At 44.5% G+C, this 24,823-nt stretch overlaps 1 protein-coding gene across 1 annotated transcript in view; it reads right to left on the reverse strand.

The window, feature by feature from the left end:
* The window catches only part of LIMCH1 (LIM and calponin homology domains 1), a 157,825-nt gene extending 139,080 nt beyond the window's left edge, over nt 1–18,745 (reverse strand). Inside the window, exon 1 of the mRNA XM_088524767.1 lies at nt 18,591–18,745. Coding sequence (XP_088380893.1) covers nt 18,591–18,680 — 90 coding nt within the window. The 5' untranslated portion in view covers nt 18,681–18,745. The remainder of the gene's footprint in view (nt 1–18,590) is intronic.
* Nucleotides 18,746–24,823: the final 6,078 nt, after the last annotated feature.

A 24,823-nucleotide genomic window follows, 5' to 3' on the forward strand; every position in this document is an offset into this window, starting at 1 on the left:
CTTTTTTTTTCTTAATTTGATCATTTTTTTCTTGAAACTAGTCTGAGATAATGTCTGGGTCAAGATTGTGCAATGGGCACATTCCAGCTTTAAAAATCTCTTGTTTACTCCTCTTTTGGGTAGCTTCAACCTACCAGCTTTTGCCCTTACTTCAAGGTCAGCTACACTGGGAGACTGAGTGTATTCTCAGTCTTTCAGAAACCATCTGCACCTACAAGATTTAACATAAAAAGGTATTTTTCTAGGTGCCTGGTTATCAAGTGTCTGCCATGCAACTTTCTACATTCTCTTTGCCATCAACAGAAACTTGCACAAAGCCACCTTGTGCTAAAATCTCAAGTTTCTCCTCATTTCCACAAGAGACACTAGCTGCAAGCATTTTCCCAGGGTTCCAGCCAAAATTTATTTTGCCTGCTCGCGTCCCCATTTGGGAGCATGTCCCGTCCTTCTGCCCGCTGTCATACTGCAACTATTGTTCTGAGAGATGACTTCATGCCAGCACACCAAGAGGGAGCAGTATGATGTAGATCCTGTGCTTCCAAGCCAGACAGATAAGATTTCCTTTCTAATCAACACTTATCTTACTAAAATGGTAACAGAAGGCTTATAATGGCATCCTAAAACTTACTTCAACTTAAATATATAGTTTTCTGATTCCCTGAAGCTTTTCTTTCAGATAAGCCTGCTCATTTTACAGTCACAGCACAAAGGCCGATACAAAACCCAAGCTTCTACCATAATAACATGTAAATGCTCACCACATAGCTTCCACATAGCCAAAATGTTTAAAAAACTGAAGGCTCTCCAAGGTGGGGCTGATTCTCTAAGGTGAGACAGAAACTCACCTTCTACCTGAATTTGATACGTGTCCCCAGAGCCTTTTGAGAATTAACTACAGGGAAACGTGATGTCCTTTTCAGTGCATGCATATGTGCGCACTTAATACACGGCCTTGGCCACCTTTCCTTAGGCATACCAGTATCATGAAGGAACAAAATCACCAAAGAGCAGCATTTGAGCTGATGAATAGTTTGCCTCCAAATATTCAGTATATTTTCCAATGAAAGAGCTCGATGTTGAGACAACATTGTCCTACAATTCCACTGAAAGTTCTATATGGAGATGTTCATGTCTAAAAGAAGGGAAAAAGGGATAGCGGAGGGAACATGGTTTAGGTTGATCCCAGGTTCCTTACAGTATTCCTTTAAGAACACTTTGTTTTATGAAACATTTGTGAACATTAACATGCTTTGTTTTGAGTTCAAAACATATTATTGTATTGCAGGGTCACGTCAGACTTGGATCCTCTATGCCTTCCTGCTTCTATAACACTGCATTTGTTCACTGATTACTAGGACACAGCAGAATCTACAGTGGTTCCTAGGAAGAGATGCAATTCCAACAGTGCTCTTTAATTTCTGCTTCCAACTCTACGAAAACTGTCATATGGCTATTTTTGTTGAATGTACCTACCAGCCTTACATAGCTTTTACAGCTTGTAGTTGAGTCGAAAGAGGAAAGTGAAATTTGAAGATTGTGTCTAAGCTAAAAATAGATCCTTGCGCTTCAGTTCTGCCACAAGGTATTTTAAAGAGTTCCACGTGAATACTATTGCACAAAGCAGGTATTAAATGGATCATTTAAATTTGACTTTTCATTCTAATTACAGAAAGTGAGATTAAGAGAAAAACAGAATTAGAATTGTCTGGTGATAGCAAGCAGATCCACTACCAAGACAAACTGACAGAACAGATTTCCAAGCCTTTATGACAGACAATTTTTGATCTATTAACTTTCACACTAGGAATTCCACCTAGAGAATTCAGAAAACCTGAATACCAAGGAATAATTGTATCAACATAACAGGACAGATGTTACTGAATATTATGTCCAGCCCTCTCTCCTGCTACAGGTCATTTCAAAATTCCTGATGTATGAACTCCTAATTTATCACAACTTCTTACTTCCAAAAAATGATCATAAACATGAAAATATGTTATATTCCAATTGAAATGTGTATAGTGAGCCAGGAAATTCATGCTGGACAAGGTCTTTGGTGGACTTTTTCCAGGGAGGGGAAGACAGAAAGTTTACAATGCCTGGTCAAAGCATTAATAATGATAGTTTATTATGTATTAGCAGGGGAGATAAATTACTAGGAGTCTATCCTGGCAGGGTAAAAATAAATGAATAAGTAAATAAATAAGGGTGGTTCATAGCCCAAAGGGTTTTCAAACCTGCTTCCTACCCCTTAGAAGCAGCAAGGGTGGCATGTGTCTGCGCAGCGCGTGACACAACAGCAGCCACGCTGCTCTCTCGAGGACGTCACTCCTGCTTTAAAGAATCACAAGGCAGCAGAGTTATGGGAACCATGGGGCTGCAAAAGCAGGAGGAAATGGGAGACAGAGTGACTGAGAACCACCGAGAGCAAAGAACTGACAAAAAAAAAAAGAAAAAAAATCAAAGAAACAGCTCAAGCTATGTCAATGGAATGTCCTTGCGTGCTGTGTAATTTAGAGACAGGTAGCGGAGTGGGGAAAGAACAGCAAGAAGCTGTTGCAACTTCGGGCAGTTGCATGGTTACTGGGATGTGAATAGCATCCTGGCTTGTACCACAGCACTCAGTTGTGCTACCAGTCAAGTCATTTACACGAAGCTCCTCGTAGCTGATTGCTAGTCACACGTTACTTGGTCACTGTGAGTGCCTGGCATTCCAGTGCATGGAAGAGAGCCATGGCTGTGCCTCTCCAACACTGCAGAATGCTAAGTACACAGCAGAGAATAAAAGGTCCTAAGAGTCTCAAATTAGCATACACTCTTGAATCTATTTTCTTGGTGCCCCAGTCCCTGTACTTACAGCCATGCCATGAAATAAGATTTGTATTTGCAAAGATTTTTTTTTTGAAAGATACTGTAGAGATGAGCTCCACAAAAGTCTGAGAAAGTAATTCTGTCTTTAGGATTTGGCTTGAATAGCACATAATAAACATGGCATAGGACTGCACGTTGAACAGTACGGAGAAAGTGAAACACTGAATAGTTGTTCATTAAGAGCAGCACTATTCACTCTGTGCACTAAAGAGATGCTCAGAAGAAACGCAGCAGCAACCATGTATTTAATATGCATGCACATGAAGAACTGAGCTTGCAGAGACACTATTCCATTATTTAGCAAGCCTGACCTTGCAAATTTCAGTACGTTCCTCTGGACTAAAGATGGAAACTTAGACATGCAATTATTCAAAAAATAAGTCTCAATTCACTAGCATTTAGTAATCTTCAGTTCCATCAGATGCTGAGATGTTGGATACTGTATGAGAAAAGTAAAAACGTATCCATTGCTCCAGGGAGCATACAGCATACTTTTGGTATTTCACTGTTTTTGTGTGTTTGCACATGAAATTCAGCCGAACAAATGCTGCAAGCATAGGACAGGGCATGAACTGCCAAAGAACTCAACAATCAAATAAAATTTATGTTCAAATTAAGAATATTTTTTAAAAAAGAGTTTAAGAGTTTAAATTTTAAAATTTAAAATTGATGGAAGAAGCCAAACAGCCCAGCTGGACTTCAGTCCAAGCTAAAACTTCAGCAGTAGTGCACGCCTATCAGAGATACTCTATGTATATAAAAGACTATCATTTGCATTAGTATTCACTTGTCTTCTTATATAAGCTCTACTGTTCATGACAGCATGAAGCTGTTCATTCAGGTACTGCACACAGGAAAGCTCTATTGGTTTGGGAGATTAGCTCTTCCAGTATATTTAGCTTTCTTCATCTCTGTGCAAGATTATACCAACCGGTCTGTATGATATCAGAAGCAACCATTAGAGATTAAAAAAAGATCATGCACTATATCAAAGAAATGCAGGTCATTTATTTTCCCTTAGCAAATAGCTTTGTGTTTATCCTTTGGGTTATGGGACTTACTTCTGACAACTTAACTTAAAACTACAACAAAAGAGAGCAAAGCAAACAGACTGAGGTCAATTACTTTAGAATGCATGCTAAATTTCTAAGGCAAAACTCTTAAGTCTCCTGTAAAAGCTTAAGGATATAATCTTGTGATAATAAAAACAATCACCAAGAACCAGAAGGAGCCACTCTAAACCTCAAGTTACAAAAATTACCCTAATATTAGAGTGCTAGAGGACAAAGTTAGGGAATATCTAAACTTAGTACTGAAAGATAGCAATGAAAAGCTATCACCAAAGATAGAAATATGCATCTTCTAAGACACACATTTATGAAATCTCTCTGTCATGGATGAAATAATTAAAGAGGTCACATCCAGCCAGAATCTTGACTCCAGCCTGGACCACAGTCCAAGGCTGTCAAACTCCAGCAATACTGGTAATACAAGTATCATACAGGGATTTCTGTCAGCCTGAGCACAGGGATTGAGGACTGATTGCGCACTCGCTGTCAGAGCTCAGCTTGCCTTTCTGAAGGACCCCTAATGATGTTCTGAGGAGCTACCTCTTAACAGCAACTTTATAAAGGCATCCAGACACAGAAAGATGAAATTCTTCCCAAAGAAGCACAATCCCAGGGCAAGAAATAGCAGTTCATACATGCACCCGTGCGCGTGGAGCACCCGTGGAGCCAGGCCTGACGTGGACACTGCCCAGGGGAGCTCCAGTCCTCCTGCCTTCGCAGGGACTCCCCCAAGACACTGCTCACGGATGGGGGGACAGGAAGGACCACGGCGCAGGGGGACACCGCGGATCACAGCGCAGGAGGCGGAGGGCAGGCACAGCCAGCAACTTCTGCACAGTCTGGCCAAGCACTACCCAACCTGAAATATTTCAATGGAAACTGAATATGAATGGCTGTTTTAGGGGAAGCTTCTAATTTAAAAGAAAAAAAAAAACAACTAGGATGATGTAAAGCATTTTATACAACTATCATTGAAATGAAAATGAAAGGGTGCTGGTGAGCGCTTGGGTTTGGGAGACAGGGTTGGATTTTTCACTTTAATCACAAAGAGCAGAGGTCCAGAAAGCCATGTTCCCTTCACACTTCTACTAGGCTCAGCTGCATGATGTGCACAACACCACTTAGTCTGTGCCAGTCAGCAGCAAAGCAGCTGAAATGCCCTGTCTGTGCATCTCAGCACAAGGGAGCCCTGCACCCATCCTCAGGAGAGCCAAGGGCCACATCGTACAAAACAGAAGGCATGAAATTGAAATTCTTTGTACTTTAACAGAAAGCTGTTATGTATATTGACTTTTCTATTTAAGAAAAATATTAGTTTCTCATTCAAGAGACAGATTTCTGTTGTGTCAGGTCTCACACGCACATATCTTTTCCACATATTTTTTTTCAAACATAAGATGGACTGGCATTTTAAAAAATGTGGCATCTTGCACCAAAGTCAGTAAAGCCTAAAAATACAGCACACATCAGCTGAACAGAGTAGTGGATTTTACCTCCCGTTGAAAGACCATCACTTCTTTTACCCTTCTATTCGTGGCTTTGTTCTTTCCAATGCTGAAAACCACCTTTGTCTCTCTGCTTTCACACCCGTGGCTAGTCCAGGGCAGAACTGCTCCCCAGAAACATATCAAATTCGTTCAGTGCTCTCAGGCAGCAAGATAAACTGCAACGAACTGATGCAGCTACGCAAAAGGATACTGGCATCCAAAAAATCAAGAGGTTATCACAATTCTTTTTAGAATTACACAGAACATTATAGGCACAATGTGCAAATAGGCGTCTCTAGAGCTAACGTGAGATGAAGACCATGAGGGACCAATACATATTCTTAACATGCTCTTCATCATGTCAGAGATTCAAGGCCAGTGAGCAATGTATTTGGAAAGAAACAGATGTGAGAGCACACACCCCAATCAGAGTTCTTCCTTTTACCTGCTTATCAGCAGCAAAACAACATCCATAAGGAATTAAAGCCTCTCCATGCAGCCTGGACCGCTGCCAGGACAAACTAAGCTACCGATTCAAAACAGAAGTGACTCTTCATTTTAATCACAGGAGGAATAAGCTGCTAGTACATTAGCTTAAAACTAGAGCTCCCAATGAACATAATGAACAAGTAGTTACTTGACCGCCAAGCACCAGAGGAGTGAGAGGAACGGTCGCTGAAGCACTGAGAATCCCCCAAATTCTAAGTATTCTCCTCCGAGTACACATGGGCCACCTGTATTCAGAAGAGATGCTCTTACCCCCTCCAGAGAAGAAGTGGAGACCAGGCTGGAAGGAGCCCATCTGCACCATCAGCACAGCCAGCAGAGAAACCACTGGTGCCATCGCCACCTCTCTTGCAATAATTCCCTGCTCAGGACCACGCTGTCCAAGACAGGCAAATTTCAGAGCTACAGAGAATCATCCTCAAGGAGCATACAACACAAATATGCTTAAAAAGTCCTTTTTACGGACTTCACCAATTGTTCTGGGAATGTATACAGCACCCAAAGCATAGATATGGTATCTGTGTCGTCCAAGAACAAGCAATGCTGAAAGAAGTCAGCTCTCAAGGTTTCAGCTTACTGGGGGGACAAGAAAAAGAGGTAGGAAAAAAAAAAAGTATTTATGGTAAGTCTTTACTTTTTGTCTACCCAGCAATTAAGTTAAAAGCTCCCAAAGATTAAGGATGCAGCGCAAGCTGAAATTTCTAAGCACTACAGAATTACTGGTTTTATAGGTCTGCCAAATGACTGCATACTCCAGGCAGAGCCTTCTGCCCATGAATAACCACTACGAGGAATCACGTCAGCAAAACCAGCTGTCAAGATGAAATTCTGTTCAAGTTTGCTGGAGGAACAACTGCCTGGAGTTGGAAAGTGATACATTCAGCCCAACCTCGACACAAAGAGCAAATTTGAGAGTTATCTCAAATCTTTTCCAAAGAGAAGGTGTGCGAAGTCTGTGCAGAGCTGCACTCAGTACTTCTTACTTTCCACTGAGGTGGGAGGGATATGAAACGCCAGCATATAAAAACTGTTAAGAAAATAAACAAACTCACAGAAATTATAAAACAGAGAAGCTCTATTAGGCTCTGCTTAGCATTGCTGAAGGCAAATCCACAGCAGAATTGCTACCGTGTACTTCCAGTACAAGAAGATGCGCCTCTCCTGGCTTGGAAAAGCCTGATCTAGATTATATTATCTGAAGTGCTCATCTGTTACAGGTTGTTTTCCTTGATGCTCTTTATCCTGACTCTGTACTTGTCCTCATCTCCTCCCTTCTCTCAACTAAATCTCTTAAATTTGTTTTCTCTGCATCAGATTTGGACTGCCTTGCAAATGGTGAAACAGGATAAGGTTCATTTCAAACACATTCATCAGGAGCTCGGGGCATAGCAGCTGGGCTGTGCCAAGGCCTCACCCACTTGGTTCAGTTCCTAAGTGCAGCCCAGGAAACAAGAGATACTGAAATTCTAACACAAGAAATATGTTCTGGTGCCCACGACAGTGCTTCAAACGGCAGCGGAGCGTTGTCAGCCCTTCAAGTAGCACGAAAAGCAAGGCCCGTGGAGAAACCCAGGAATGAGGTTATATGAAAAAAAACTTTAAATGCACTAAAGTCTATGAAGGTATAAGGAAGCTGGGTCACCAACTACACACAAATTATTCAAGTAAGCTTGAGACAGCCATTTCCCCACAAAAATAATAGATATCTGATAGCACTTGGGACTCACAGGATATACAGAGTTGGCAGTGCCCATGTGACAAAGATGCATCAAGCATCTTAGGCCACCTCGTCTGCTCTGTATTAACAGATGGATTACTGGGGCAGTCATGACCTCTTGGTAGTTTATACAAAATGAAACCCCCTGCCCAAACAGGGTGTAAAATGTCCGAGAGCTCTGGCCAACTTAAAGTCCCATATGAAGTCAGATGGGCTTATGGTGAGAAAGAAACAGGCAGTCTGCACTGTGAGCAAGAAGGACGTTGCAGTTCTGTTTCTGAGTTGTATTAGTCCAAATAATCTGTCACTGCACTAGGAAAAAGATAGTTGCCACGTTCTAGAAATTGCCAAACAGGCTCTTTCCCTCCAGAAACCTCATTAGACTTCTGGCAGAGGGAATTCATAGTCCGGAGGAGCAGGATAAGTTCACTCCAGGCCTCAAACTTTTCCAGTTCTTTACACAGCAGTTTCCTGCACACTGTAGGGCGAATACCATTTAACAGAGTTTAGGACTGCACCATCTGCCCTTAACCAGAACCCGCACTCGAGACAAAAGACCAGCAAACTACCATGAGAGGAACCTAATGGATAAAATCCCACAGCACTGGTAGACAAGCTCTCTACTAAATCTTACTGCAAGGTCCTCTCAGAGCTAGCCCTGTGAATTATCATCGTTACCCAGCAGCAATCCATGAGGCTTTTGCTTCCTTTCTCCCCTGAAGCCACTCACAAGGAGAAAATGATGGGAAAAAATAAAGTTACAAAGCACTTAAATCATGATGCATTTCTAAATGGAAGCCTGGGTGTTGCAGTTTGGCACGCTCAGGCAGTCTCAGGCACTACGTGCAGTGCCCCCCCACACATGCCAAGCTGCAAAGAGCAGCTCATGGGTCATCTCTGAAGAGTGCCAAGAGCCAGCGACCTTCTGCAGCCTTGGTGCCTGCTTCCTGGGAGAAGGAATCACCGAAAACCATAAATGGGGGAGGTGAATTTATGTTACAAAGCTACTTGCGGCTATCTCAAGCTTCATCTGCTTTATTTTTAACACCCTGCTCCCCTTACTCTTACCTCGTGGCGGGGAGTCTCCCAGCTCCTCAGCTGTGCTGTGCCAATCTAAGGCGCTGCAGGTGCCAGCAGCCACCAGGCCGCAGCCGCCACCTCCAGCTGAAGACGCGGCCTGGGTGCCCAGGCACTTCGGAGGCTGAAACGTAACACTGCCCGTGGCCAGCAGCTCCAAGGGCAGAACATTCTTCCTGCCAGACTGCTCCCAGCAGCCCGGCACCCTCGCCAGAGAGGCAATATGGGCAGCACAGCGCTGCTCGGAGAGAGGCAACAAAATACGGTCTAGCGAGACCGAATATCTGCATGTTCATAATTAAAATGTTTTGAGGGTATTTTTGCCTCTCTTTAGAAAACCAAGCTGTTTCTAATAAAAGATCACTTGAGTTGCTTGAACTTTTATTGATTTATTACTTTTTTTCATGTTATTGCAAAACCAAAGGCCCCTTTGCCCAATTAAATTGATTTGGGGAGGAGTAGGATGTCAGACTTGTGCTTTATATCATTTCTTCCAACCGAGGAGAGAGAGTCACCTTTATGACTCACCAGTTATGACATTGTCTTCTTCCTGTTGTTGGTGACATTGTCCTGGGAATCAGTCTGTTTTCTTGGCTATCCTAACACTGGCAAAAGACACACGCCGCACGTGCATGCTCCTGAATCAGGACCCTTCCCCCTCCAAAATCACCAATTTAAAATTCATCAAAAGCAGAAAACAAACAAACAAATAAATAAATGTTTACATTTGTTGATACTTTTTCTGCCTAGATTACGTGTTTAGATTTATGCCTCTGGACTTGAGGAAGATTTCGAGAGCTCTCAGGGGCAATGCCTGGTGCACTCACACTAGCCCACCGAAACGAGGCACAGCATTTGCATGGAAACAAGGACAGGCTGAGCGGTGAAGGAATGCGCTGAAGTCCGGAGAGGCTGGCATCCCTGCCAGCAACACTGCCTGAGACCCGCCAGGCTCCTCGCTCCTCCCGTCACATCCACAAAGTGCTCTCTGCCAAGTAGCAGCCTGCAGCTAACACATCATGGCTCCTATTTTAATTAGGAAAAAAAAATAGAAGAAAATTTTCACAAAGGCAAGCCACCAATGACAGTTCAAACAAGGAGTTATCCAAGAAAAATGGAGGTGGGGAGGAAAGAACTTCAGTGCTTTTCCCCAGACATTTGGGCTTTCATTCCCTAACAAAAGAGTGCCAAAAATTTGTTTTTTAGGACACTGCAAGATCAGTCAAGTAGAAACTTGGAAGAAGGGTGTTTTGTCTGGTTGGTTGTTGTGTTGAAAATGGGGGAAAGCACCCAATACACCTGTATTTCAGGTGTTAAAAATGCATCAGAGTTATTAGCTGAGCGATTTCCCAGACCACTTGTACTCAGCTACAAGCTGAAGTGGTAGGTTATAGATTTGGGGGCTGTGCTACATTTGTTTTAAGACATTTTGGAAAGACATCTAAATTCCTGAAAATTGCCTGGAAAACAATGTTTGCAACCTAAACCACCGGCAAGGGTCTTTAATCTCCACCCCATGTCCTTTGTAGGCTTGCAGCTATTCCACTTCCACACGAAATCAGTTATTTATGGCCATCAGCCTTCTGTTACATAAAAGTAGGACTGTGCTTCTCAAGTCAGAGGTTATAGTTAATTGTGCCAGTCTGTGGCCTCTTGTAGAAATTCAAATCAATTCCCAAGTATCGTGTCCTTCTAGTTTTAGTGGAAGGGACATGCAAGGCTTTTTTTCTTCAGTTCTGCCACCTTGGAAAGTCCCAATATCAAAAGATGGCACTTTGCCTCCTCGGGTCACAGTGTCTCCGTCCAAAAGTTCCCATATACCATCTTCTGTAAGGGGCTACTTATGATAGTACACGATTAGGCATTATCAATACCTTATGTCAAAGCCATTGGCCTGCAATTTTGTTGAAAGCATCAGATCTAAAAAGTTACTTAAGAATCCTCTTGTATTACTCCTTTATATAGGTTTCAGCCTCTCACTGTCCTGGAGAAAAGCTTGAATTGCCACAATGTGTACATGAACAGAAGAAAGGTTAAAGTCTAATGTATTTTAAAATGGTATGTTAATCCAGTCAGATTTCCAGCTGCTCATAGTTGCAATACCCTACCAACACCTATGGGAAAGGAAACACAAGAGGGAAAGTATTTAGAGTCTCAGGATGTGGATTCCTTTTTATTTTTATTTTTTTCAGCTTACTGAGTATGTGCAGCCATTTTCTTTACAGCTTGTGGGTAGCCAGAGAGCTGGGACTCTTCTGAAACCCAAAGAGAGGTCAAACAAAGGTGGTGAGATTTTTGAGGTTGTAATAGTAGAGGGAAAAGGCCCAGCAGAGGTTTTTTCCTTTCATGCTGTTCCTGAAATCCACTGTAGGATCACATGATGGAAAAATCCTTGTCTTATTTCCAGCATGGAACAGTATCATGAGAAATGTCTAGGAAGGAGAGATTAATGGAAATCATTTCCTCCTTACCTTCCTCATTCAACCGCACAAAGAGGAATTAAATAATTGCTTCCACTCACCACGCTACTCCTGAGCCCGGGAAGCTCTCCATGCATCACTGACAACCTCGCTATGGCTAACAAGCCACAGCAACATTATTTTTCAAAACCTGAGCTTGTCAAAATTGCTTTCAAAACCAAACTGTCTTTGGCATAAGATCCCAAGCAGGAAAAAAAAATCTCATCAAACCAAAGCCATCAATCATATTTACTGTTTTCTAAATTAAAAAAAATAAAATGGGTGGCCTATTAAAAATAGTCAGATTGGAAACTGAAAGCATTTTGCACACAAAGGAAACTCAGTAACATATTCTGAAAATGTCTCTCTCAAGCCACGCGAGATCTGCATTCAAATGGAAAAGAATCTTTTTTGTGTAAATAGGCTCCTAATCCCAACAGTAATAAGTAATCAATAAAGTTGCATTAAACTAAAACAAAACAATCTCAGTTATATTCATTCGTCTCCCTTCAAGAAGTCATAGATTCACAGAATAATTCTGGCAGGACGGGGCCTGAGGAGCCCTCTAGCCCAACCTCCTGTGCAAAACAGGGTCAGTGCTGAGGTTGGACTAGGCTGCTTTGAACTTTGTCCAGGTAGGCACAAAAACTTTCAAGGATGGAGATTCCCCAGGCCCTCTGGCCAACCTGCATCTTGTCCTCATGAGGAAGAACTTCCAATACTCCTGCTCAGGACATCCCCTGTTTTAGATTTTGAGCAGCCCCTCATGCTCTGGCCCCGTACCTCAACGACCTCCTTATAGAAGTGGGGGTGACGGCTGGGGGTGCTGCTAGGTCTCCCCAAAGCTCTCAGTTCATCGAGCTCGAAAAGCTCAGCTCCCTCAGCCTCTCCTTACAGGAGAAGTGCTTCAGTCCCAACCATCTCGCTCCCACTTACAATGTCCTTCATGTACCAGCAGAGCAGAAACTGGATCAGGCATTTCTAATGCAGACTAGCAAGTCCCAAGTCAAGGAAATAATCCTTCCAGTCAGCCTGCTGGCTCTGCCCATGATAACTATGAGTGCTAGCTTTCACTGCTGCGAGGACACGCTGCTCACTGAGGCTTAGTCAGTCATCCACCAGGTCTCCCCAAGTCCTTTCCAGCAGAACTGCCCCCCAAGCACTCACTCCTCACCCTGTATTGCTGTAAGCAGTAGCCTAGCCTGCCTTCGGGGCTTTGTACTTATTCTGTTGACCTTCAAAAGTCCTGCATATTGCAGCACAAATAGAAGACTGGTGGTGTTTGGAGGGCTGATTTTCAAAGGAAACTTCTCCACTAGGATTCTCATCCTTGCCGGGAAGCGCCACAGCTGGCATTGCTAGATTAAGCCATCTGTAGAGGGAAGTACACTCACTCTGTTTATAAAATAAATTTCGGTAATAGGGTAGCTTTTCATTTCAAGCCAGGAGTACTCTGTTCCTTGGAGAACGTTTCTTGCAAGCCCCTCTGCCTCTCGGACACACACTGCTCATCTGGCAAGATTCTTAGCACAGTTAGGGGAAGTCTCAGCTATCGATCTTGATGTCGTGTCTTTAGTACCATAGCAGCACTGCTGTACTCATCATGATTTAAGAGACTGAGCACAGCAAGGCAACACGGTACTTTTTATTATTTTTTAATGATGTAGTGCAGGGAGAAGGAAGGAAAACTTAGATCTTCAGGGTCTGCATGCTAGATCGTTCACACCTTCCACCTGTGCTGCATCAACTGATCTACTGAACTACACTTTTGCCCCTACCAATTTTGTCTTTTCAGTAAAGCTGTTCTAAAACTGTTCTTGTTGAGATATTTACAGAGAACCAACAGGCAAATTTGTTCCCGGGTGGGTCAAAAGTTTCTAAACTGGTAGTTTTTCCAAATAAAAAAAAATATAATTTTTATAACCCATTGTAATACACCATTTCTTAGATATCAGCCAACACATTTTAGAAGGTAAAAACAATTATGTCCTATTGATCAGCTATTTATCCCTGTTATTTGGGAAACATTCCACCTCCATTTCTAGGGGACAAATACTTTCTTTAAAAAAAAATGCAGTTTCCACTACCAGAACAAGTGGAATGAGGTTAAATAGCTGTGTACAACTGGTCTTCAACACCCATTGCATAACAATGATGACATTCCAAACACTGGTCTTAGGGGCACATCTTTTTCTTATTTCAAAATTTTAGCAATGAAAAGAGAAATTAATTCAGGTTTAAGACAATTAACAACTCAGTCTTGCACTTCCTGACATTATCCCTTTATCAATAGTATCGTTGTTCTGTCTGTTCCCACCCACACTCACCCCATGCCAAGGGCTACTTGTAACATGGCTTAGACTGATCTCATGACAAGGAAATTGGGCCCATGTGTACAGGAGAGAAGGTCAGCTGCCGAGCAACTGAAAAAAAACTTTCTAGAAGGTGATAGCCTGAACATGGGGATCACAGAGTCTGGACAGGTTTTCCTACCCTCTTTAAATCAATTTGGCTTTCATTCCACTGAATGACTAATTTAGCCAGAATGAAGAGCATCCCATTTGCCTTGTTTGCCATCATAAAATACTGCCTAGGAGGAGATGTAGAGATAAAAATAAGGGAGGACTCTTCTCCAAGTACAGTACAAATTAACTACACAGCGAAGTTTTTCTGAATTCAAATCCACCAGAGGTCAGCCACAAATCTTCGGCTCTTTTTGGCTGCTTTGTAGACGCTGTGGAAAGGATGCACCTGGTCTAATTTCAGCTGTTCACAGATCAGACAAGATTGCCTGAGCTATTTGCATAGGTTTCTTCTAATCCAAGGAACTAGCATGGAGAGGACACTCCAGCTCTCCTGTCATGAAGGGAGAAATGTAGATTCATCCTCTAGAAAGTTAAATGCCTGAAGTCAAGTAAGATGAATCCCACCCCATGTACCAAAATTCTCTTTGAAAGCTCAAGGGCAAGGTCTGAAGCCTACTAAGGTAACTGGGAACCTCTGCTCCACTCACTCACTGGATTTGGAAACACACATAGCACCTTTCCTGCAAGCTGGACCCCCTCACCATAAGCAGGTGTCTTTGTGGCACAAAGTTCTAGCACAAAATAACTCGTTGTACTTGTTGTATTTGATCTATTCCTACCCAAGTAACAGTGAGACTACAGCAGCACCCCAAGGTCCCAGTCTGGCTCCAGGCCCCACTGTTCCAGGAATGCTACCAATGCCCAAAGGGATTTGATTCCCTACACAAGGATCCAAAGTCTGCTTCAAAGCAAGGTAAAAGTAGATGTCTACACATAAAAAGAAATAAAAAGACTCCTGAAGGATAGAGTTTAGTCACATACTAAGCAAATCAGTTAGCTTAACCAATACTTTTTTTTTTTTAATATAGCAGCTGTATCTCAAATGTCTCTCAAAGTCTAGGCACTCCATGCAGTGTCATGACACATTTTGAAGGTCATAAAAACAAACTTCACTGTTCCTCAAGCTCCAGGCCTCTACATCAGATAATCCTGTCAGGTCCCTTCAGCAATTAAAACAGATTTTGTCAATGAATGACTTCTATTTCCTTTTAAATTACTTTTTGCAGTGAAAGCCCTAAGCCTCATTTCGTCAGCACTTCATCCCCATCAGAGACACACATGCTAAAGAAGTTTTGTCTCCAGACCCCTAACACAAGACGGTCACATGAAGTGAAGACTTGATAGGCCTGAGTCACTCTCCTGGTATTATACCCCGGTGCCACGTCACAGATACAGTGGTGCCGAAGTGACATGTCTCTAGTGCTGTATGATGTGACACATCCAGAAGCACTAATGCATCTGGCCCCATCTCTCCTGCTGACAACACCACTCCTGTTACCAACTTAGATTTCGGAACTGAAGGTAGCAGAGTTTTAACCGAGATAAATGTTTAGCTAGGAAAAAATAAAGGAGCAAAAAAGAAAAACACCCATCAAATCCCTCTGGCTGGCAAACTTCTCCTTAACAAAAGGAATTGTCTAAGGGAATATCACTGGTAGAGAAGTGGAGGACTTCTTAGAAGTTACTGCCTTTTAGCCTCTTGAAGGGACAGCAAAGACAAATACTCAACACACAGGAGAGAGAAAACATGGCTTGTTTATTATTACCATATAACTATAAAGGAAGCATTCTTATCAGCCGGCAAAGTTTCGAAGGAATACAAGTCTATGGAAAAGACATCCCTAATTGAACCAACTCTCAACGAGGAGAAGGCATAGTAATGAGGCAAGGCTAGGTGGTGTGACCTGAGATAACAGTACCCCGAGGAGTTACACCAGTACTAAGTGCAACTTGATTACGAATCTTTGAGGCAAGAATAACTCTGTTGATACACATGATCTTTTAACCATCCATTATTCTTGCTTAAATACACATGCTAGGGAGACATTTTAAGATTATAGGACACTAGATTAAATGAGACTTTTTATTTTGCTGTAGTAACCCATTACACTTCACAAGGCTGATATAATCTTCCAGGGAACCCGAGATGTGTAATTGAAATGAGATACTGCACCTTTAATAATGCAGATTGATGCAGCGGGCTCACAGGGTTTTTCATTTGGTGCCTTTATTTTAAGTCTTCTGAGTGCCACTAATACGCTTCATTTTATTATTAAGATGGCATTCTCCACTGAAATAGCACATGCCTAGCTAAACTAAAATAATAGGACTGGTTTAGTGTTACACAGAGGGAGGCATGGTGACATTCATGCAAAATTTACTATGTAGGCATCGCCGAACTCTGCTTTCCTACTGCAAGTTGAATCTGAAAGCCCATGAAATTCCAAAATCTCACCTTCTGCAATAAAGAGACCACATCAAATCTATTACTATTTGAAATACTCTCACAAAACACACAAGCTGTTAGAAACATAAGCAGCCGTACAGTGAGAACAAGAGCCCCAGCCCTTTTTTCATCTCAACTGGACCCCTCAGCACTTCTAGTTCAGAGCTCTTAGATGGGGAGCCAGAGGGATGAAGAACCCCCACGAGGATCCACCCAAATTTCAGTGCCTATTAGATCCCCTGCTCTGTAGGGTCCACATTGAACTAATTCTGGAAGCGGAAAAAGAACATGTGTGGCATCCAGGTGACCTGCTATGGTGGAAAGTTAGGCACCTAGGGGGGACAGAAGGACTTCCGAGACCTCTGGACCAGGGGACGGGAGGTACCCGAGTCCTTCTGAGGATGTGGACATGCAGCACTTCGTGCCTTCGCTGCTCAGCCGTAAGGGGAAGGCTGCTTCCCTCTCCAGCCCCCGAGGGCAGAAAGGCACCGCAGTCCACAGGGTGGATTCCCATCCGTGCTGCACAACACTGACAGCACTCGCATTTAAAAGAGATGAGAACCCAACTTGTGAGTCACACAACTTGTTTATTCTTCAGAAATCAAAATGCACAGCAAGCTCAGAGTTTCTTAGATGTGTCTATCTCTGTCTTAAAATTTCCTTGTGTGGCACTAATTACATCCTAAAACAGGTTTTGAGGTGCCTCATACTTATGTTAAGCTCCTCACTAGCCTGTCTTCTCCATGCTAAAAGAGTTTCACTAACCTTCTTACAACCATCATTATTTTGAGAGAAAAGTCATTTTAAATGGGCAGAGCTGGTCTGGAAAAGACATTACACTGGAAATTTACTAATGTCTGTTAGGCAAAGAATAAGTTAATTGAAGAAAACTGCAGAACTAACTGGGGGGCACAGCATGACCTCCAAGTTCTGGTTTTCACCCAAATCAATAAGACTTGACTCACTGAATGATGATACCTACAACATTCATTCTTCACAGTTCTTTTCTAAACGGATGTTGCTTTTCACTAACTTCAGGCGGAAGTGCTGCATTCTGCATAATTTGCTCAGTCCAAATCATCTAAATGTAAATGGTCAACACTAGTGACATTTTTGAAGAAATAACTTTTGCTTTCCAGAGCCTAAGCCAAATAGGGATTAAAAAGTGAACAAATAGGCATAAGAAGGTACATGCAATTTCCCCTGTACACGTGGACCTCCCTGGCCTGCACTGATGGCACCAGGAGTCTTCTGCTCTTCTCATCAGGCCCTAGATTGCACAAAAAAAGGCGTGAGAACTGCAGAATAAACTGCCCAAGAGGGAAGTTTCCACCTGATCCTCAAGTTTCTGCTCTTAAACAGGAAGATTTATATTCCCAGTGTCTCTACCTGGAGACACTGCTGGCAACTTCATAACCTACGCAGAAGTGCTTAGCCACTGAGCTCCTGCCTTCATTAGCAGGCAGCAGAACTGCACTGTGCGGATAGCAAAGCGCTGCGCCTGCCCCTCAGCCCTGTGTTACACAGGATAAACAGAAACCACAGTATCCACCTTCCTGAGAAAAGCAGTATTCATTTATGTTCCACTTTTCCTCTTGTAGTCTATCATTTCCCTGTCCACTCACCTTTCCTGGCCACAAAAGCCCTTCCTAGGGTTCCTATTGTCCTCCTGTCTGTGGTCTGAGACCGGCCAGCTTTACTGTGGCGGCACAAACCTACTGGGGGCTGACACAGCATTACCTTTCTGGTTGGTGTTGGAGTAAACCATTGCTCTTGATATACTGAGAATTTCAGCTCAAGTGCCTGAAGTGCTCCCCAGATATAAAGGAAATATTAAAAAAAAAAAAGGGAAAAGTTCCTAACAATTTGCCTAAGCCCTGCTAGAAACACCAACTATTGAGGCTTACTAAAATCTGCAGATTAAACTGAAAGCCTGCGGCTGAAGGGAGCTATTACCCTGGTGTCTTGGTTTGTGCCACCTTCATATGCGTTCTGTACCAGCAAGCAGACGAAGAGACTATTTAAAGTGACTCTATTGTTACACGCCTAAATATTTAACTATTAAATTTCATCCACCACCTGCCTGTCCTCGCATTTTATAACCCGAGCGCCAGGTCTCATTTTTCCGCCCTGTGCAGAGCGAGGCTGCAGCTCTGGGCCCCGGGGCCGCAGCGCTGCCGCGGGAGCCTCCGCCACGGGGCCCGGGGCCGACCCTCCCGGGGCAGCGGGACAGGGGTCCCCGCGCCCCGCGGCTCCCTCCGCGCCCGCTCCGCTCGCACCTGCGCCTGTTCGGAGCCGCTCCGGCAGCGCAGCCCGGCGAGGGGCAGATGCGATTAAGGGATTAAGCGCAGTGCGGGGAGGCGGCGGGAGGCTGCGGGGCCGGGCGCGAGAGCGCGGCAGGAACGAAAACGCCCGCAGTCCCTGAGCCCGGGCGAGGGGGGAGAAACTGGATCACCAAGCGGCGCGTCCCCGATGGAAGCAGTACGCGCACGCACACACATGCACAGACACACACACGCACCGACACACACACACGTGCGATTCCCCGCACACGGTCGCGGCCGGCACGCGTCCCAGCAGGCGGGCTCACCTCGATCCACTTCTGCGCCTCGCCGAAGGCGAGCTCGGGCTGCGGCGGCTCGGGCGGCGGCTCGTGCAGCTCCAGCCGCGCGCTGGCCATTGGTGGCGGTCCCCGCCGTGCCCGGGGCACGGAGCGAGCCGCCCGCCCGCCCGCGGCGAGGCCGCTGCCGCCTGCTCCCCGCACACGGAGGCGGCTCTGCAGCCGAGCTGCCTGCGGCAACCCCGGGGCTGCTGCTGCTGCCGCTGCCGCCGCTGCTGCTGCTGCCGCCGCTGCCGCGCCGAGCGCCCGCCCTGCCCGCGCCGGGCTCGCTGCTGCCTCCCCTCCTGCCGCCCCGCCTGCAACGCCCGCCGAGCCCCGGCTAAAAATAAAGCAGCCGCCAGAAGCCGCTTTGCCCGCAGCCCGTGCAAATGCCCGCGCCGCCTCCGCGCCCGCGCAGCGCTGCCGGCCCCCCCTGCCGTGCGCGGGCCCCCAGAACGGGCGATCCGGAGAGCGGCGCGGGGCGGCCGCAGCTCTCACGGGGATGCCCAGCACGGCCGAGCAGCGAGGCACCGAGGTGGCTGCGCGAACAGGCACGCCATGAATATTCCTGTGCTCTTTATGCAAGGGAGGCAAAGCAGCTCCTGCAGAGACTCGCCGGCCTAGCCTGGGCCACGCCAATAGTCCCAGCTCTGGCAGAAAGAGCCTGCGGTTACCCATAGAAGTTTCTAGAAACTGTGGAGAAAGAAAAAAGTCACATGGCCTTTTTAAAGTCAAATGCTGCAAATATCCATCCGTGGGTCCGGAGGTGTTTGAAGGATAGGTCAAAATACTAGTTTGTATTTGGTCATGCTTACAAAGACAGTGCTGCAGATGAAGTATACAAATAGTAATGCCAATGCTACCAAGGGGAAGTGCGTTTTCGGCGGGGATTCCTGGTCATAACTAGCCACGTTTCTACTCTGTGACAGCTGCCAGTGTCACCTCTTAGAGACCTGGAAGAACTAGAAGAGAACTGAGGTTCCTGCTGTAGCGCGGAGCTCCTGCTTGGTACAGAGAGGAGCACGTACCAGGGCTGAGCGGGGCGGTGGGCGCGCGTTCCTCGTGTACGCAGACACTGTTCACTGAGCACTCGAGCTGTATGATGAACTCTTTGCTTCTTTTTAGGATTGAGACCCCAACTGAGGAAGGCGCATGGATACAGGGCTAGTGCAGTCCTTCTGAGAGCCTTGTCTTGAATTCAGGGCTGTAAAAACACCATTTGATTGGCAGCAGGAATCCGGCTACTTCTTCTCTAATCCTAATCCTGAATTTGCTTCCCCTTTGGTCAGGAGCTAGGCAGCATCCCTGCCTCCCTGTTCCCATGGAAACACAATCCCAGCATCAGCCCAGCTTGCTTTTTTTTTTTTTTTTTTTTTTTTTAACCACCATCTGCCTGTGGAGTTGCAGTTTTCTCTAAGCCCCTTGAATATCAGTTAGAGGTTTTTCAAGATTTTCCTTTCCCTTTTGCAGCCGCCCTTGCAACTAGTTACAGGCAAAATATGAAAACAAGCAGCTTTGGCACTCCAGCAAAGTTTTCCTAATGTCATCCTACTACTCCTGACCAAAAACACCATCAGAAACGTAGCCTTTCTCTGTTGCTTCAGTTAGGCAGTGGACTTTGGAACAGCATCAAAATCCTGATCTTTTCCCTGCAGCTGTTTGCAGAACTCTCCTCTTTTAAAACAAATGTCTCAGTTTTGCTTCTTGGTTTTCCTTTTCAATAAGGCTCGCTCTAGTATCTCAGCAGTGATCATCACTGGTAACAAACTTGCGTCTGCACTCATTAGATGGGGGAAAAGCTATAGAGAAGCATCCACAGGGGTCAAGCTTCATGTCTTCTATATAGATGCAGTCGCCCCAAAAGGAGACTGCAATTGTGCACATGTAAAGTAACTGCATGCTAGTTGTGGGGAAATGTGCAATATGGTTGTTAAAGGGGAAGTTTTAAGCAGAGGGAAATGGTCATTTCTTGACAAGGATCTCTGTTGCCAGATGAAGTAAGAGGAAAGAGTCTTTTATCAAGGTAGTTTTGGGTACGGTGGAGATTCAACTTTTACCACACTGGCCAGTTTGGTCTCCTACCCAATTTAGTTTCCTCAGCTTGGAAGGAAAACTGTCCTATTCATTTTTATCTCCCACATAAAATATAGACTGTTTAAGCTTCTTGAAAACCAGAAGCGGGGGTTAACGAGGCTTGATTTGTGTCACAGCAAGCCTGATTTTCTACCCAGCAGCAGTAGACATCTCTCAGCAAGGAAAATGCATCATGGACAATTTTTGTCTCTATAACATGTCTCCCTCCAGGAAAGGGGCTGGTTTTCCACACTGAGCTCTCTGGGGAACTACACTTAGGTGGGACGTTCATGCTCTTGGTCCTTTTTCTGGCTGTGCTAGCCTGACAATAAACCTTCTTCTGCAGCCAATATCTGACATGGTGTATTAACAGTAACACAGGCACCCCGTCTTCAGAGCAATTGCTCTCTTACCAAAATATATTGAGCAAAGAACAAATGGTGGCACATCAGAGACTCCTCTATTTCTATTTTACTTGCCATATTAATTTTTATTTTTTGAGTTTTCATAAATACTCCTTAAGCCAACAAGCCCCATTGGCTTATTTAAATGGCATAGCCCCAGGGTTTTTCTGTCTCCTTCTTAGCAATCTGTCTGTCCTGACTGATGTTCTCCGAGCAGATTTTCTTTTTTTTTATCAGGCCATTATCCTCATGTTTTGGCATGTTGCATAATCCAAGGCTAGATGTAGGAAAAAATCTGCACTGAGCCACAAGCAGGCTGCCCTGACTAAATATCTTCTCAATTGTTTGCTCAAGCACTTTGATACATTTCATTGGTTTGCTTGCCCTTTTAGTCCCTTCAGCAAACCACTGAGAGTCACACAGAGAACTTGAGGCCATATGATACTTATTTAATAAATACTGCTTGGAATTCCCCTGTTCTCTAGAATATAAAATGGGGGTGCTCACATGCAGGACAGAGCTGCGTTAAGCATTTTGGAGTAGAGCCTGCTCGGATGTGTAGCCTGCGAGCCACGATGAGGCTCAGGAGACCTCAGGGAGCTGGGACTGGGGTCCTGGCCTGCATCAGGAGGAGTGTTGGCAGCAGGCCGAGGGAGGGGATCCTGCGCCTCTGCTCAGCTCTGGGGTATTGTGTGCAGTTCAGGGCTCCCCAGTACAAGAGGGACATGGAGCTTCTAGAGAGGGTCCAGCATAGAGCGATGAAGATGATTAAGGGCAGGGGGGTTGGACTAGATGACCTCTAGAGGTCCCTTCCAACCTTAAGCATTCTGTGATTCCATGATTCTATGAAGGGACTGGAGCATTTATCTTATGAGGAAAGACTAAGCGAGCTGAGCCTGGAGAAGAGAAGACTGAGGAGGGATCTGATCAACATGCACAAATACCCGAGGGGAGATGTAAAGAGGATGGGGCCAAGCTCTTATCGGTGCTGGCCAGCAGTAGGACAAGGGGTAATGAGTACAATTTGAAACACAGGAAGTTCCACCTCCATATGAGGAAGAACTTTACTGTGAGGGTGACGGAGCACTGGCACAGGCTGCTCAGAGAAGTTGTAGAGTTTCCTTCTCTGGAGATCTTCCAAGCCCACGCAGATGTCACCCTGTGCCACGTGCTCTAGGTATCCCTGCTTGAGCAGAGGGGTTGGACTAGATGATGTCTAGAAGTCCCTTCCAATCTGTGGCCAATCTGTGATTCTGGCTGCCTGGCAGAAGTGCAGGAGCCAGACAGTCCTGCTGTAAAGCCATCCTCAGTACTAGCACCTCTTAGCAGGTATTAATCATGCTGGAGAATATTTGGAGATTCTTGCTTGGCAGATTGAAAAGATGCTTTCACATCTTGTTGAATGTATAGGGAGGGATGCACTGGGAGGTGGACCAAGTGAGCAGGCGAGAGGAACCCTTCCAGCAGTGTTTAGCAGCACAAAGGAGAGCACTGGGAGACATCTTTACCAAAATGTTAGCATTATCTTCGTTGATGAAACTACATACATGCAAGGATATTTCAGCTCTACACGGCATGAAGGCTGACTTTGACATTGGGTTGGTGAAGATATGCACTTGAAGGCAAGAGGTAGGAAAACACTGATTTTAGAAAATGACACAAAGGAAGACTGTCCACATTGAAGAGTTTTGGGTTTCAGGCTAAAAATCAAGCATCACCAGAGCTTTAGTTATTCTTATTACTCATGAAAATCAATCATTCTGAGATCATGAGAGTATGTTTTTTTTTTCTTTATTTTTTTCAACCACTAAGACAAATGTTGTGACTTTGCATTTTATTTAATGAGGGCATCTGCTGTGGCACATTTGCAGTGTTCAGCATTTGGCTGACAGCACCTGCTTGTTTATCCCTGCCATGCTGTCTTCTATCACAGTCACTTTCTCTCTGCTACCACTCACTCAGCAACATATTGTCAGACTTGGCATCAACCCTCTGTGTCATCCTGAAAATTACAGGAGGGATCATCCATGTTTGCTCTTGTTTGCGGTATCATCTTCTCTCGCCCTGCTTGTAGAGAGAACCTGAAGCCTTTTTGGAAGCATTTTTTTCTCTATTTTGGAACCTGACATTGACTTTTGGAAGTTAATGCATCCATTTTTTATCTGCTAGCTGAATTCATGAGCATTTGACAGTTTCCTATTTGTTTGCTGTTGCATTTAACTACATTTTTAGATTTTAAAAGCTGTTGACTGTCCAGGAACTGATCTGCTATTATGCACGCTGCTCTTTATCTAGCTATGAATCTCATGAGGCCGGATGCAGGCAATTCGAAATGAGAGGTCATGTGCATAGATGACCATAAAAGTCAAGTTGAACACCCTTTTCAAAGCATGGTTTGGGGCGCATTCACCACCTCCTCTGTTTCCTGCATAACAAAAAGCGCACACTGATCAGCATCTGTCTTTGGAGGGCTCATATACTTTTAGGGGTGCGTTTCTCCTGCCCAGCCCTCTGTTCTGCCTTTGGCACCTGGTTCCCCCTCTTCTTATGGCCTTCCTGTCCCCCACTGACAGCTCTGATGATTATGTCGAGCCTGGCTCAGCTTTTCCTTTAATCTGCAGCCACAGTCAAGTCTCCTGCTCACCCAAACAACTGCTTCCTTCCTTTTCCGTGTTGTTTTCATCAAGATTTGCCTTTCCTCTAATACAGGAAACTCCTATATCCAAACTCCTCCTTAACAAGCATCATTATTTTTCTCTCTGCCTGCCTGGCTTATTTCATCCCAATTTACCAGAGTCTCCTGTCCATCAGTGCTCTGACTTCTCACAATCCCATTCCCGTCTCTTTATCTACTTCAGGTACCTCTGAAGGAGGGGGAGGGACAACTCAATGAACACAAACCATGAAAACAGCTAGGAAAGAAGAACATATCATACTATGAAGAAAAAAAGAAAAAAAAATGACCACACACAAAAAATAGAGACTGAAATAGGGCTTGGAAGGAGTGTGTGGCTCTCCCACACTGCTCCTTATTCCCAGGGCTGTGCAGCTCTACTCTCTTACCAGTTGCAGTGAGGAAAAGGATGTGGCCACACAATGTGTCTTTCACCAGCTATTATCAATGATCTTTTTAGGCTGCTAAAACAAAAGCACATTGGTGGGGAAGCAATGCTGGGAGGTTTGTGTAGCTGCCAATGTGAAGCCCAGTTTCTTTAATGCAAAAACAACAAACAACCTTAGAGTCTATGTTGAGCTGGAAGGAGTTCAAAAGGGCAGAACAGTAATTTCTTTCCAGTCTTCTTCTGAGTTTAACTGCTTTTCAGGTTTTTTTTTTTTTTTTCTGGCAATTGAAAGACTGGAAGTGGAATCAGGATGTTCTTCCAAACCCAGTCGAATTCAGAGCAGGAATCTCCACCTGCAATCTCCACCTGAATCTATACCTTCAATAATCTTCCAGACATTTTACACTCTGCTCATTTAAATATGGTACCTTTCCCCATTGCCATCCAACCACTAGACCTCTTACCACATTTTGCCCTCTTGAGCAAATTTTCAAGCAAGTATGAATTACTCAAATCTTTCACAGTGAATAAAAGCATTGCACAGTGGGTGGATCTTAGTACTCCTGGAGGGATATTCCTGAACACTTATTTTACAATGTCATCACCTAGGAAGAGACCCTTTTGAGTCAGCTCATTGAATAATCCAAGTCAGCTTGGATTTGATGAGCAAGTTCAGTCAGTGCAG

Source organism: Tinamus guttatus, unplaced genomic scaffold (assembly GCF_059628265.1).
Source record: "Tinamus guttatus ecotype Peru unplaced genomic scaffold, ASM5962826v1 Tinamus_guttatus_pri_ptg000213l, whole genome shotgun sequence".
NCBI classification, from domain to species: Eukaryota; Metazoa; Chordata; class Aves; order Tinamiformes; family Tinamidae; genus Tinamus; species Tinamus guttatus.